Consider the following 14,026-nt stretch of genomic DNA (forward strand, 5'->3'; position numbering starts at 1 on the left):
GCTGGTATTTTTTCCCTTTCTGGCTGATAGCTATATAAAAAAGTTGTTATTTTCTTTTCTTTAAATATGTGGTATTCTCCTCTTAACCATGTCAGAGAACCAACTGGTTTAAAATGCGCACTTCTTTTGGGTAGAAGATCCCAAATTCAGATACCCACAAAAAGTGTGTGTATTGTCTAGGACTGGAGTATCTCAACATGGCCTGCTCCATTTGTGCTACTGTTAATCCCAGAGCATTATTGGACAGGCATAACAAGCTAATTCTGATAACTTCCTGCTTCTTCTGGGGCTTAACCCCCCTCTAAAACATCCAAATCCATTAATTTGGATACTAGAAAGAGGAATCATCTGACGTCCCCAAGGGCTTCATTGCAACCGCTAGGAAAAAAAAAATCAGAAAAATTTCAGATCTGGCCTCTTCGGATCTGAAATCACTTGGGCCGTCCTCAGATCCAAAGCCTTCATTGGATTCGAAAGGATTGGCTCCTGTGGTTATGTCCCCCTTACTGTCTACTTGGATTCGAAAGGATTGGCTCCTATGGTTATGTCCCCCTTACTGTCTACTTCTTCTTCAACTCCTAAGTCCTTGGATCTGAGAAACAGCTCAGCTCATAGAAGCCGTATGCCAGAGTATGCAATGAAGCCTGTTTCCCCTTCTCTGCCCACTCAACTTTTTCAGACTCCAAAGAAACACTCTCGATTCCCTTCCACGTCATCTTCTAGGTCTTCCAGAAGTCTATCAGAGGCGGATGTGGATAGGATGATGGATAAATCCCTCACAGCTCAGATCCAGATGGAGGTTCTTCCAGCTCTGTCCCCTACTGGATCCGTGAGTGTTCTTGCTAAGTTCATTGTTTCTCCCTCTCTGCTCCAACCCATGGTTTTGGAGTCGCAGGATCCGAGATCTGAGGGAGTTTTGGATTCAGATCTAAGAACAATCCCTTCCTCCACTCCAATGATTTCCCTGACTGGGTCTACTCCAATACCATCGGATCGGAATGGGTCTCGAAGAAGAAATGTAGGTGCCAGATCTGAGGGGTTGGGTTCAGCTCTGTTTTTGTCATATTCATCCCTTCCTTTCGGAGCCTTGGCCCTGGACAGCTCGGATCCATTTCTCCCCCTTGAAGCTTGGATCTGGAGGTTGTCCTGATCTGCCTCTTTTGGAAGTTTCAGCTCTGATGAGGGAGAAAAGGATTTCTCCTGGTCCCTCTGCACTCAAGGTGGTAGAAAGGGCTTCCTCTATTCATAGAGAATTGTTGTCTCGTGTCTTTGATCCTATCCCCTTTCCCTCACTGGCTTCGAGCTCTGAGACCATCAGACCTACTCTACAGGGACAGCCAATTCGTTAGTCTCCAGAGAGTTCCACAAGAGGAACTCCCCCTGTCTTCCGATACCTCCTCTGAACATCCCCCAGAAGATGTTCCTCAGAAGAGGACATTTAAGAGGACATAATAGACACATAGATTCCCCATGGAGTCTGTCATGGAAGGCACTGACTTTGATGAGGGAGAAGGATACCCCAGATCACCATCTGATAACATGCCCTTTGGAGATATTCTAGAAGTGTAAATGGTCCTCCCAAACTCCTTCTTCTGAGGCATCTGTATTCCTGGAGGCTTTTAGTGCTGGACCATCTATGTCTTGGGTGATCCCCCCCAGGTCGATGAATTTATTGATCTGGTTTCCCACCGGGCATGGAAGGAGCTGGATATTGTCGAGCCCATACCCAAGCGCCCAGACAAATTTTGAACTCCTCCTTCAAACTGCCCTCACTGGAGCAAAGGAGTCCTGGTTGATGCTATGGTGGTGGTGGCAGCCACTAACAAAGAGCTAGCACAGCAAAGCTTTTCTGTCTACCCACTGGATAGGGAGTCCAGAGCATTGGACAGATTTGGAAAGCGAGTGTTTGCCACAGCTACCTTTGCTCTGAGGTCACTTAACTATTTGGTACATTATACTAGGCTACAGAGAGAATTGACTAAGGAATTATTAAATTCTATCTCTGAGTCCATGTCTGCTGAGAACTTCAAAAGAACTTCCTCTCAAATGGCCACTCTTTTGTCTATTTCAAACATGTCAATGAGGGTAATCTGTCACACAGCAGAGGGTAGCTCATGAGCTGCCAGTTCGGGTATTGTCATAAGCATAATATTGCCATAAGGAGACATGCCTGGATGAGCCTATGCAACTTTGTGGAGCCTTTTAAGATGCCTTTTATTAATGCTTAAGGATTTCAGATGTTTCCATATTTAGACGATTGGCTTCTCACCACCCCCTCCAAGCATCAACTTCAAAAAGCCATGGACTGTTTGCTCCAGATTTTCAACACCTTGGACTTTTCAATCAGTCTTGGCAAATCACAACTTGCTCCAGTTTAGAGCCTGGAATTCATTGGAAAGCTCTTGAAGCACTATTCAGGTGGCTTCTTTACCTCTTCACCATATTGTTTCTTTAAGACATCAAGTGCAGGATATTCACTCTCATCCTTTTCCTCCAGTGAGATTAGTGCTTCAAGCACTGGGGTCGATGTCAGCTGCCATAGTACTGCTTCCTGTAGCTCGCTTCTTTATGCAAATTCTCTAGTGGTCCAAAGCTATACAATGGTCCATTCTGTGTCAGCCCCTGTCTTTTCAGATAAAACTCATCCCGATTTGTGTATGGATTCAGTCCGCTGATCTCTTTCTGGGAAGACCCTTTGTTCTTCCAAATCCAGTTGCCACAGTGACCATGGATGCCTCCCCACTGGGGTGGGTAGGCATTTCTTGGGAAGGATGGTCCAAGGCATGTGGTTCCCCCAAGAGACCAAATTGCATATCAGTGTTCTAGAGATGACAGCAGTCCTTTAAGCACTGCAGGCAGTTCAAGAATCAATCCCTCTGGGGACTATTGCAGTTCAGACAGACAATATGTCGATAGTCTGTACATTAACAAGCAAGGAGGAACCTGATCTTACCCTCTGTTCTGAGAGGCAGTGAGAGTGTGGGAATGGGCGATCTCTTCAGACCAGTTTCTAATTGCAATGCACATTCCAGGGAAAACCAAAGTGCTGGCAGACAAATTGAGGAGATCTATTCTGATGCTTCACAAGTGGTCTCTCAACCACTCAGTTGTGAACACGATCTTCAGGCTTTGAGGCCAACCGTGCTCTGACCTATTTGCCTCCCCCTCAACAACAAGTGCAGCAAGGACATTTCTCTTACCCCCCCCCCCTTCCAGCGGGAGTCACTAAGAGATGCTCTACTTCACATTTGGCACTCCGGTCTTCTATATGCTTGCCTCCTCTTCTACTAATTCCAAAATTCTTACAGAAAGCAAGCAGGTTGAAGAGCTCTGCAATCCTCATTGCCCCTTTCTGACCCCGGCAAATTTGGTTCCCCTTCCTACAGTCTCATCTTTGTTATTATCCAAGGATACTGAAATCTCATCCATCGAGCAATCAACATCCCAACCTTCTAGCCCTCAGATTAACCACATGGTCTCTCCTCTTTCAGTAATACTCAGCCAGTCCAGGCTCTCTTCCCCAGTTTGTGACATTATTTTAGCATCACAAAAAAATTCCACCAAGAAAGTGTATAGGAACAAATGGAAAAGGCTTTCTATTTGGGCTTCTAACCAAAACATCAAACATCAACCTTTTTTCAGCCCCACCTTTTGCAGTTCTCCTTTTTCTCACAACCCTTTTTAATCAAGGGGCAAGTTTTTCTACAATTAAACTTCAGCTGGCAGCAATCTCTAATTTCCAGTCAGGAAATAAATCTTTATCCCTGGCTTCCTCTAGATTATGTAAAACCTTTATGAAGGGCATTTGTCTCCTCAGACCACCAATAAAGGATCCCTCACCACCTTGGGACCTTACAGTAGTTCTTTAAGGTTTAACTCAGAAATCCTTTGAACCATCAGACAAATGTCATTTAAAATGTTTGTCATGGAAAACAGTCTTTCTGGTAGCAATAACTTCATCAAAAAGAATTTCTGAATTCTAGGCTCTTTCAGCAAAACCCCCTTACATAATTTTTCATAAAGACAGGGTCTCTCTCTATGAACTAACCCATCTTTTGTGCCTAAGGTGGCTTCTGAAACTAATATCAACCAGTCCATTAATTTACCAGTCTTTTTTCCAAAATTTTCCAATAAAGGAGAGTACATGCTACATTTTTATCTTAACAGGACAAAGCAATTTATAAAGTCATATCAACTTTTCATATCATTTTCATCAAATCACCTGGGTCAAGCAGTTTTTAAGATTACCTTGGCCAAATGGATTATAGATTGCATTTCACTAATTTATTCTCACAAAGACTTAGTATTACCAAGACCTCCCCGAGCTCATTTGACTCAATCCTTGGCTACTTCATCAGCCTTTTGGCCAAGGACCTCTGTTGATATTTGTCTAGCAGCCACATGGTCCAAAGCCCATACCTTTATTTCACACTATAAACTGGACATCATATCCAAAAATAGAGCCTCCTTTGGTTTGACAGTGCTCCGGAATATCCTTCCATGAGGGTGACCCAAGGTTTACGTGGCTGTGGACTCTGTCCCATTAGTGATGAAGAATGAAAAGGACAACATCAGATTTATGTTATGTACTCACCATAACTAGACATCTGTGTTGTCCATTTTCATTCTTCCACACCTTCCCTCCCATCCATCCCCCATCCTTTATTGGACTGTATTTGGAACCTACTTTTCCAGGTTTGAGCACTGTCTTTATTTGTGTTTATCCTATTTTTATGTTGAAAAACTGGGAGATGAGACAGCAAACTCAATCTGAGGCAATGGAGGTGGAGTAGAGCATTATGGATAAAGGAAGGAGCTCGAGAGCTGGATCCAAAATCTAGTATATGTGGCTGTGTCTGATCCAAGGATCTGATCCGAACCCATTAGTGAAGAAGAATGAGAATGGACAACACAGGTGCCTAGTCATGGTGAGTACATAACTTATAATTTAGCAGGCATCTACATGGTTTCATAGGAGTCAGAAGGCAAATAAAAGATTTTTGTATGAATCTTTAAAATGCTAAACTTAATGTTTTTGTTTTGTCATGGTTTTGTCAAATTAGTTGTATGGTTTTGCCTTAAGTCCCGAGACATTTAATTTTTGTAAAAGAGAATGGCAGTGTGACTGTTCTACCAGGTTTACAAGACTACTTAAACACTGCATTGTTAACGAAACAAACCCAGCATAATATGTTTAAGGTTCTGTGCAGCTTTAAACAGAAGCCAGTATACTAGAATGTTACATGTACCCAGCATAAGTTATAAAGTATTAAGTCTTAGTATCATTATAGGTAAAATTAGATGCAGATAAGGAAATGTCATATTGTGTATATGGCATAGTGCAATTACAATATTACACCTCAGTTTGATTTTTCTTTTTCTTTGTTTGTGTACAGATTGTAGTGAGACTTTTAAAAAAAGAAACAGAAAAAAGCCAACATGTCCAATGTGCTTTAAAACTTACTTGAATAGTACTTTTGAAATACTACATCCTTGGGTTGGTTTGGATATAAGTGCTGTAGTAGCTTGATATCTCGAATGCGGTCACCAAGAGATCTAATCTTTAGGTCTTTGGTAGCAAAAGGCTGAATGTTGAGAATCTGAAGAGGCCCTGAAACGCAAACGCAATAAGTTATGCAAGATAATTTTTCTATAAGTGTGTGCATACTTATCCAACTAACACAAAATAGCAGGAGCAGACATATCACTCAACTTTTTAACCCCACCTCCCCCAAAAATGTTTACTAAACTCAGTAACTCCATTAAATGCTGGTGCTTATAAGGTTTTCACTTCATCAATGAATGACTTAAGTTAAGGTCCTTTGTCTTATGTAGGTGCTGATCTACAGCCAGTATGTTTTTTTTTCATTCATGGAGAAAGCAGTACATTGCTTAAAGACAGGACCAATAACTTGAAATCTATGGTGGATGGTCTAAACTGCAGCATGGAACTGTTCGACTCATATTGCAAACTGCAGCTGCTAGCTTACTTTCTGTTTAAACCTTCCCTGTATATGTCCAATGTAAGGCTGGATAGAGTTGGAGGACATTTGAAAATAAATGTATACAGCACAGGAGAAATATGGATTCTCAACAGACAAAAAAATAATACAAATTAAAGCAAGCCATACTATAATAATACAAAGCTAATTACAACCCCTAGTACTACTTTGTTTCATGATGAGCTAAAGTCATCCTGGATGTCTACAGAAACCAATACATTTTAGTCTAGAGTAATGGTATGGATGCCATCTAGCTCCAAACACTATAAATGCAGTAGTGTAATGCAACTTAGTGTCCAGAAGGGTAAAGAAAGAAAAATGAATGCTCAGCTGACTAATAAAAAATAAATAAATAAAAAATGTTAGGGATGTCCTGTCATATGTGCCACATAACTGCAGACCTTTAGGAATACACATTTTCTCTCTCTACCACAGAAAGGAAATCTATAACAAAGGGACATATGCTGCATACCAGAGAAACTATGAGCAGGAAATGAAAGTATAGTAGGAATTAGATTAATTGTTGAGAAAATGGCAAAAAGACAACTTCTAGTAATGCCACTATTTGCATTGTTGAAGAGGAGTTGAGAGAAGAGACGGGAAGACCTACAGGTACATAATTTGGATTTCTATCTGGAGTATTTAAAAATATTGCTCAAAGGATGGTCACCTGAAAAGAAATGGGTTGGGCATACAAAGGCTGGCTGTGCATTCTTTGGGGTGGAAATGTGGAGATAAAATCGGACTCTAACACTTGACTGTTTCCTGGTTGAAGGTAGAGAAAAACAGGCAGTTAGATTTCTAAAAAGGGGGATACCTATGAAAATCTTACTGCAGTGGTTGAGAGTATCCTCAAGCTGTATGCAGGGAAATTCTTTTCCGTGGACTATGAATAAGAGGGGGAATCGATGGATTGACTGGATAGCAGATATCCAGTTCACTGTCTGACTGTATACTTGGAATGTTATGAGAACTCAGCATTGCTAAACTCTTTTATGGTTGCAGGTGGTCAGCCATATTATAATTCTTCTCTGAAGGAATATTCACCATTAAAGGAGGGTATATCTCTAGCTGCTTAAAGGGACCTCTTTTGTAGCATATGTGAAAGACCATCCGCTGATTTGAAAGTATACTGTTCTTTGGTGATTTCAAAAAGTGGCTAAATGAAAAAAAAAGAATAAAACGTAATATGGCATTTAATAAAGACATAGTTTTGCATTGCTTCAGAGTTAGCTAACCTTAAGAATGCACATTATATCAAAAGAGCTTTGGCTTATTTCATAATTTTTGAGGTATGTTTCTGGTCTTAAATCATTAAAGGTGCAAGATGTCCAGCATTTTTGGAGTAGCAAGCTAGACTGGCATTCACTTTCTTACTGGCACAGAGAGTTGAAGTGCTGAACACTGCACCTCACATCACTCCAGTGACATAGACACCTAAACATGTTGGGGCGATTCTTCAGATACAAGATGTCTCAAGTCAGTTCTTCTGGGAATGGAGCTTGTTGCCCTTGATGGTGAATTGTTAACCATTATATGTAGCTAGATGATAGTACACATATTGGTGAATTGCCCAGGAGTTGCACTTCAGAAACATATTTTGGATATTTTTTTCCATCTGCATTCCTCAGTTGTGGTGTGAAGGATGTGGCTTGTAAATTTCATGACTCTTTTGATGTAATTTCTTGGAATGGGAACATACACCAGATTTAGTTAAAATGCATTGGAGAGTGAATTTTTTCAATCAGCAGCTTTTAGAAACAGCAAAATTTATTTTATTTATTTATTTATTTTATTTTACATTTGTTAACCGGGCTAGTCTAGCTGGATATATGTCCATTTTCAGTAGAGGCCCCGGGGAGAAAAGCTCCTCACATAGATCAATTACAAAGAGACATATAATAAAAGTACAGTAAGGATATACATTTAGTAATAAGAATAACAAATAGCTAAGGCACACCAAAAAAAATATACTAGGTCATTAGAAGCGTCACAAATAAAAAAGCTAAAGATTAGCAAATTTTTTTGATAAACTGTTGGAAAGAGCGAATTAGTACAGGACATATGAAGGGATTAATGAAGAAATACAAGGGAGGAGAAGAGTGAGACGCAAAGGTCTAGTAAGGAGAGGAGAAGGAGATGGAAAAGAGGACAGTGTAGAGAAAATGTGGAGTGGGATAGAGCATAAGAGGAGAGCAGCAGGGCGATAAGAAGAACATATATTTCTGGCTAATAAATACAGAGAATAGTTATGGTAGAGTAGGGGAATGAAGAAGCTTAGTCAGGAGTCCTACAGGAGCAAAGCCAGTGATTTTGGAAGAGCAGTTTGATTTTTTGTTTGAAGAGTGGTAAGGAGGGGATTAGAGTGATATCAGTGGGTAGCTGATTCCATGTCCTACCTACAGTATTGGTGAACAGAGAGTCACCAGCTAAGTTATAGGATTTTACAGATTTGGTCATGAGTTTAGAAGAAGATCGAAGGGAGGTAAGATTATTATAGGGGATTAAAAGTTGAGAAAGTATAGGGGTGTTGTCAGGTTGGTAAAGTATCTTGTGGGCAATGGTAAGTTGTGAGATCATAAGGCAGTTTTGTAGCTCAAGCCAGCCTAGGAGTTTTAGGTTATGACAGTGATGTGTTCTAAAAGGTTTACTTGTGGCAAAGCGGGCAATACTATTGTAGCAAGTTGCTAGTTTATTTAGGTTAGCCTTTTTAAGGTTAGTGAAAATAGGTGAGGCGTAAAAGAGAGTAGATATCAGATGGGAGTGGGCGGTAGTTGCTCTGGTAGCAGGTGTAAGAAATGGTTTAATATGGTATAATGATCCTATTTTTTTGTTAACAGTTTTGATGATGTTATTGATGTGTTGATCAAAAGTGAAATTGTTGTCGATGGTTATTCCTAGCAGTTTAGTTGTTGTGTCAGGAGAGATGACAGTGGTGTCATTAGATAGGATGTTGAAGTTTAATGGGGAGGCTCGAGTGGTAGGAGTGAAAAGGAGAAGTTTGTTTTTTTTAGCATTGAGGAGGAGGTACCGTCTAGTAAACCAAGTTTCTACAGTGTTGAAAGTAGTTTGAGTTAGAGAGAGTAGCTCTGAAGAGGTAGATGCTGAACAGATAATAGTGGAGTCATCAGCATATTGGATGCAGGTAGCTTGAGGGATTACAGTGTTGAGATCGTTTATGTAAAGGGAGAAGAGAAGAGGGCCGAGTATGGAGCCCTGTGGGACTCCAATAGAAACAGGCAATAAGGAAGAGATATGATTGTCCCAACGAACGGCTTGATGTCTGTTGCTAAGATAAGAAGTAAACCATTTTAAAGCCAGGTTATCAAATGAGAGGGATTCAAGGATGTTAATAAGGGAAGAATGGTTCACCATGTCAAAAGCTTTAGAGGGGTCAATGAATAGAGCAGAGGTGAAAAGATTGGAGTTACGATAGTTGTTGACGGTATCAACAAAGGAAAGGAGGGCAGTAGAGGTGCTATGGTGGGGTCTAAAGCCATGTTGACAATTGGCTATTATGTTGTGTACTGAGATACTGTACAAGTTGCTGATGGATACATTTCTCCATAATCTTAGCTAGAGGTGACAGAAGAGCAATAGGTCTAAAGTTAATGTAGTCTAAAGAGTTACCTCCTTTGTGAAGTGGGATGATATGAGAGACTTTCCATATATCTGGTATGGTTCCCTCTTGGATAGTCCTATTAATGAGAATAGATATAGGGTATGCAATCTGTTTGGCAGCCTTTTGAAGAAACAGAGAGGGGAGTTTGTCAGCAGAGGGGGTGCATGGTTTCAGTTTGAGAATAAGTTTGTAGATGAAAGAGGTAGAGATAGGATGAAGAGTGAAGTTATGGGGTGAATCAGCAATATTATTTGGAGGGTAAAAGTTGTTGGTGTTCAGATGTCTAGCAAGAGATTGGATGGTTTCTATGAAAAAAGAGTTGAAAGTGTTAGCAGTTTGGTTAGGGGTATTTGGGTCTGAATTTATGGGGGAGGGGGTTTTAGCTGTTCCAGGTTTAAGGAGTTTGTTGACTGACGTCCAGAATTGTTTGGGTTTATTTAAATGGGTTTCTTGCAGTTCACAGTAGTATTTTTTTTGTCAGAGATTATAGCTTTTTTTGTAAGATTTCCAAGTTGGCAAAAATGGAGAAAATCAGAACTGATTCTATGGTATTTCCATTTGGACCAAGCTTTATTTTTAGTGTGAATTAATTTCTTTGTTTCCTTTGAGAGCCATGGGGCTATATTAGACTTAATTCTAATAGAACGTTCAGGGGCATGTTTATCCAAAATGGAAAGGAAGGTCGAGTTAAAGAATGAAACTGCTTCATTAAGAGGAAGTGATTTCAAGAGGTTCCAGTTGCATGCTTTGAGATCATTTTGAAATAAGTCACTTTTAAAGTGTTTGGTCGAGCGTATTATTCTAGTGTTGGGGAGGTTTTGATAGTCAGTCTTTTCTCTAGAGATATAGGTTAGACAGTGGTCACTGAGGTCATCAGGCAAAGTTCCTACTTTGTATGAGACATTGACTTTGTTTATAAGTATCCAATCTAAGATACTCTGTTTCTTACTGGGTTTATTAAGCCTTGTTGTAGTGGTAATGGATTGAGTAAAACCATGTAAGTTTATATGACAGGAGGGATTATCCATATTAACAGTATTCCAGTCTATATTAAAGTCACCTAGAATTATAGTTTCTTGGGGGTGGTTAGTGGAAACCCAGCTGAGGAAGTCTTCTAAGATGGGTATATTGTTGCCTGGTGGTATGTACATGCAGATTATGTAAAGAGCTTTGTGAGCATTTAATTGAAGTTTAGCAATGATGGCTTCAGCTTTAACATCCTGGGTTGGACAGGCTGGAAGGGTGGAGATGCTAAGATGGTTCTTAAATAGAATTGCCACTCCACCACCTTTACGTTTAGAACGATCAAACCTATATATATTGTAGCCTTGGGGTATAATCTCAGTGTCTTTGGTGGCAGGCTTTAGCCAAGTTTCTGAGAGGCACAAAATATCAAAGTGGTGAATGTCTAACAGGGCATGTAAGTAGGGTACTTTGTTATTTACACTTCGTATATTTAGATGTCCTATGAGTAGGGTGTTATTGAAGTTAGGCTTAGATACTTGAGGGGAGAGATGTGAAGGGCCAGGGTTGGGGTGAATATCGCCGTCTTGTAAGGTAGGAGTAATAAGTCTGGATGTGATGTTGATTTTAGGAAGGGTTAGTTGTTTCATTTTTTTATCAGAGGGTAAGGCATAGGTGAGGTGAGAGTTCCTATGGAATTTGGGAAGGTGCTAGCTAGGGGTGGAGGTAGAATTTAGGAATGTTGTAAGAGAGGTGTGGATGATAGATGTATGTTTATTTATATAGTCTGGTTGGTTATTAAGTGGGTGTTCAAAGAAAGTAAGAAGGTATGAAGAATAAAGGGAGGTAGAGAATAATGCTAAGAATATTAACATTAAAGTCTTTCAATTGCTAGTGTCAGTGCTTAGTGCTCCATGTTATTAAGCACTATCATAAGTTTTCAGAAGCTTTTTAAAGTATCAGTGATGTTGACTGAAGATATCTAGGAAAGAATCTGGTCCAAAATGAAAAACTATATTAAAAATTGAAGTAAACAAAAACTTTAAAATACTAACTTCTTACCATCATCAGTTTGTTTGCCTATGTATGCAATTGTGATTCCTCCAATCTCCGAATCACTGAAACGGAGCAAAAACGTCCCTTCAGTTTTGCTGCTCAGCAGATGGTAAACATAAGTTTTGCTGATGAAGCCAATTATGAGTCTGCAAGGAAATATCAGCATCAAATGTTAGGTTAACCAAGCATTTATCTAGCCAACCAATTATAAAGCCAACTAACCAAATTAACAAAATAACTAACTAGCTAGTTGACAAATTATTCATCAAACAAGATATCCACAAAATGAAAAGCCCAATAAAAATTAATTAGATAATCAGCAACATAACTAAATAATTGATTAACTGCCATGTATATTAAGTAGTTAATGAATGGAATCAGCTTTTCTGCAGTCCAGAAGCTAAAATGTCAGTAACCATTAGCCAATCAACTACTTAACTACTTAACCAGGTAAGTCAAATGATCTATCTTAGACCTTTTTCAGCCATGATCCAGTCTACAAAGGTAGGGGTAAATGCAATATTTATGGACATCTTACAGGACTGAATTAATTGGTAGGTTTTTGGGAGATGGTAGAATACTAGAGTACCCAGTAAAAACTATGCAGAATCACACAAACAGCAACCAGGGGTCAGGACTGAGCCCCAGACCCTAGAGCTGTAAGGTAGAGATTTTGCTTAAATAAAATAAAGTTGCTGTAAACCAACTGAAAACTCTTTAACCAGGCAAGTAATAAAATATACAAACTAAACAGCATCTCAAACTACCTGCAAGCATGTGCCATTCTTCTACATAAGCAGCCAGTCAGCCGATCAGCTATTTAAGTAGCATACTGACTTTAAGAGCACTTGATTCTTAGAGGCTCTTAAGTGTAATCCAGATCAGTTTAAATAACACAGAATTATATTATATTATTATTTATTTATTTATTTACATTTGTTGACCGAGAATGTCCGACTGGACGCAGGTCCATTTTCAATGGAGGCCCGGGGAGAAAAGCTCCACAAATTAAAGTATTACAGACATAGTTACAGATGAAGAATCCTAGCAATTAAAATATTACAAACATAGTTACAGATGAAGAACATAGCACATTCAGTAAATAACTAGCATCTGTTCTATCCATGAAGTCATAGCAGATATTAACAATTGTTACAATACGAAGTTACTGCCATATAATAAGTAGATAGGCATGGAAGTATCAGAGCTTGCTGTAATCAAAGGTAGTTTGTGGGGTGGAAGAGAGATAGAGGGTAGATGGAGTGGGAGAAGTTAAAGGGGAGAGTTACAAGGGCATAGCCAGCATGTTTTAGGTACGCTTTAAGTAAAGCTTTGAAGTGGGTGCATGATATATATACAATGCTGAATCAGAATTAAAGGACGCTAATATCAAAAGCAATCGGGTAAGCATCTATAAAAATAGATCTTGTTGAAAAGGTTTTGTTGCATCTGGTTCCTGGAAAACATAGCAGTCACCAATACTATGATTTCTAACTCCAACCATAGGTGAGAGACATTTACAATACTATCTATGAAAAACAGGTAATGTGGCCATGTGGATAAAGAAGCTTTTCCAAACAGATAGACAAGGTAAGCATTTTATGTTAACTGTCTGAGTGGTTCTAACACATCACTGGTTCTATTACAGTATTCACAAGCAAGAACAAATATACTTGGAGCAGTAAAGAACTACAGTATAGTTAGTAGAACGGAGATGAGCTCTAGTATGTTGAATCGGTTAAAACTCCACATCTAATATCCAGGCAATCTGAAACAAAGAATACTGAAAAGTGTACTGAACAAGTTTGTGAGAGTACAAAAATTCCGGATGGTCACAATACAGTCTATCCTCCCACTTTTGGAAAAAGACGATTGGATGTGCTTGATAGATCTTCAAGATGTGTACTACCATATAAAAGTAGACAGGCCATCAAGAAGATTTCTGCACTTTCATGCGGGAGCCAGTCACTACCAGTTCAGAGTACTGCCCTTCGGAATCTCTACAGCCCCCAGAGTGTTCACAAAGTGCATGGCAGTTGTCACAGCTCACTTGCGACTTCAAGGATTCCAGGTGTTTCCATACCTAGACAACTAGCTCATTTCTGCCTCCACCAGACATCTACTGGAAGAAGCCCTGGCATACTCTCCCCTCGCTGCTCAAAGGCTACGCATAACCATAAACTGGCAAAAATCCAATCTCACCCCATCTCAGTCGACAGAATTCATAGAGGTTATCTTGGGCACAAAGAACTGCAGAGCTGCCATTCCAGAGCATAGAATTACAAGGATAAAGCAACAACTGATTCCAATCCTTTCAAGGGAAAAATCCACGGCTCACTTGGTTCTACAGCTGTTGGGTTCCATGGCAGCCTCCATCACCATT

The 14,026-nt window shown here is 39.7% G+C and overlaps 1 protein-coding gene across 2 annotated transcripts in view; it reads right to left on the bottom strand.

Annotated features, from left to right (window-relative positions):
* The window catches only part of STAT6 (signal transducer and activator of transcription 6), a 2,965,055-nt gene that overhangs the window by 529,683 nt on the left and 2,421,346 nt on the right, over positions 1-14,026 (bottom strand). For both annotated transcript variants that reach the window (XM_044083659.1, XM_044083658.1), the window contains exons 16-17: positions 11,650-11,789; positions 5,465-5,611 (exon numbers count right to left, since the gene is read on the bottom strand). In XM_044083659.1, coding sequence (XP_043939594.1) covers positions 5,465-5,611; positions 11,650-11,789 — 287 coding nt within the window. The remainder of the gene's footprint in view (positions 1-5,464; positions 5,612-11,649; positions 11,790-14,026) is intronic.

This window comes from Protopterus annectens, chromosome 9.part0, assembly GCF_019279795.1.
Source record: "Protopterus annectens isolate FY-2018-M chromosome 9.part0, PAN1.0, whole genome shotgun sequence".
In the NCBI taxonomy this organism is placed as follows: Eukaryota; Metazoa; Chordata; order Ceratodontiformes; family Protopteridae; genus Protopterus; species Protopterus annectens.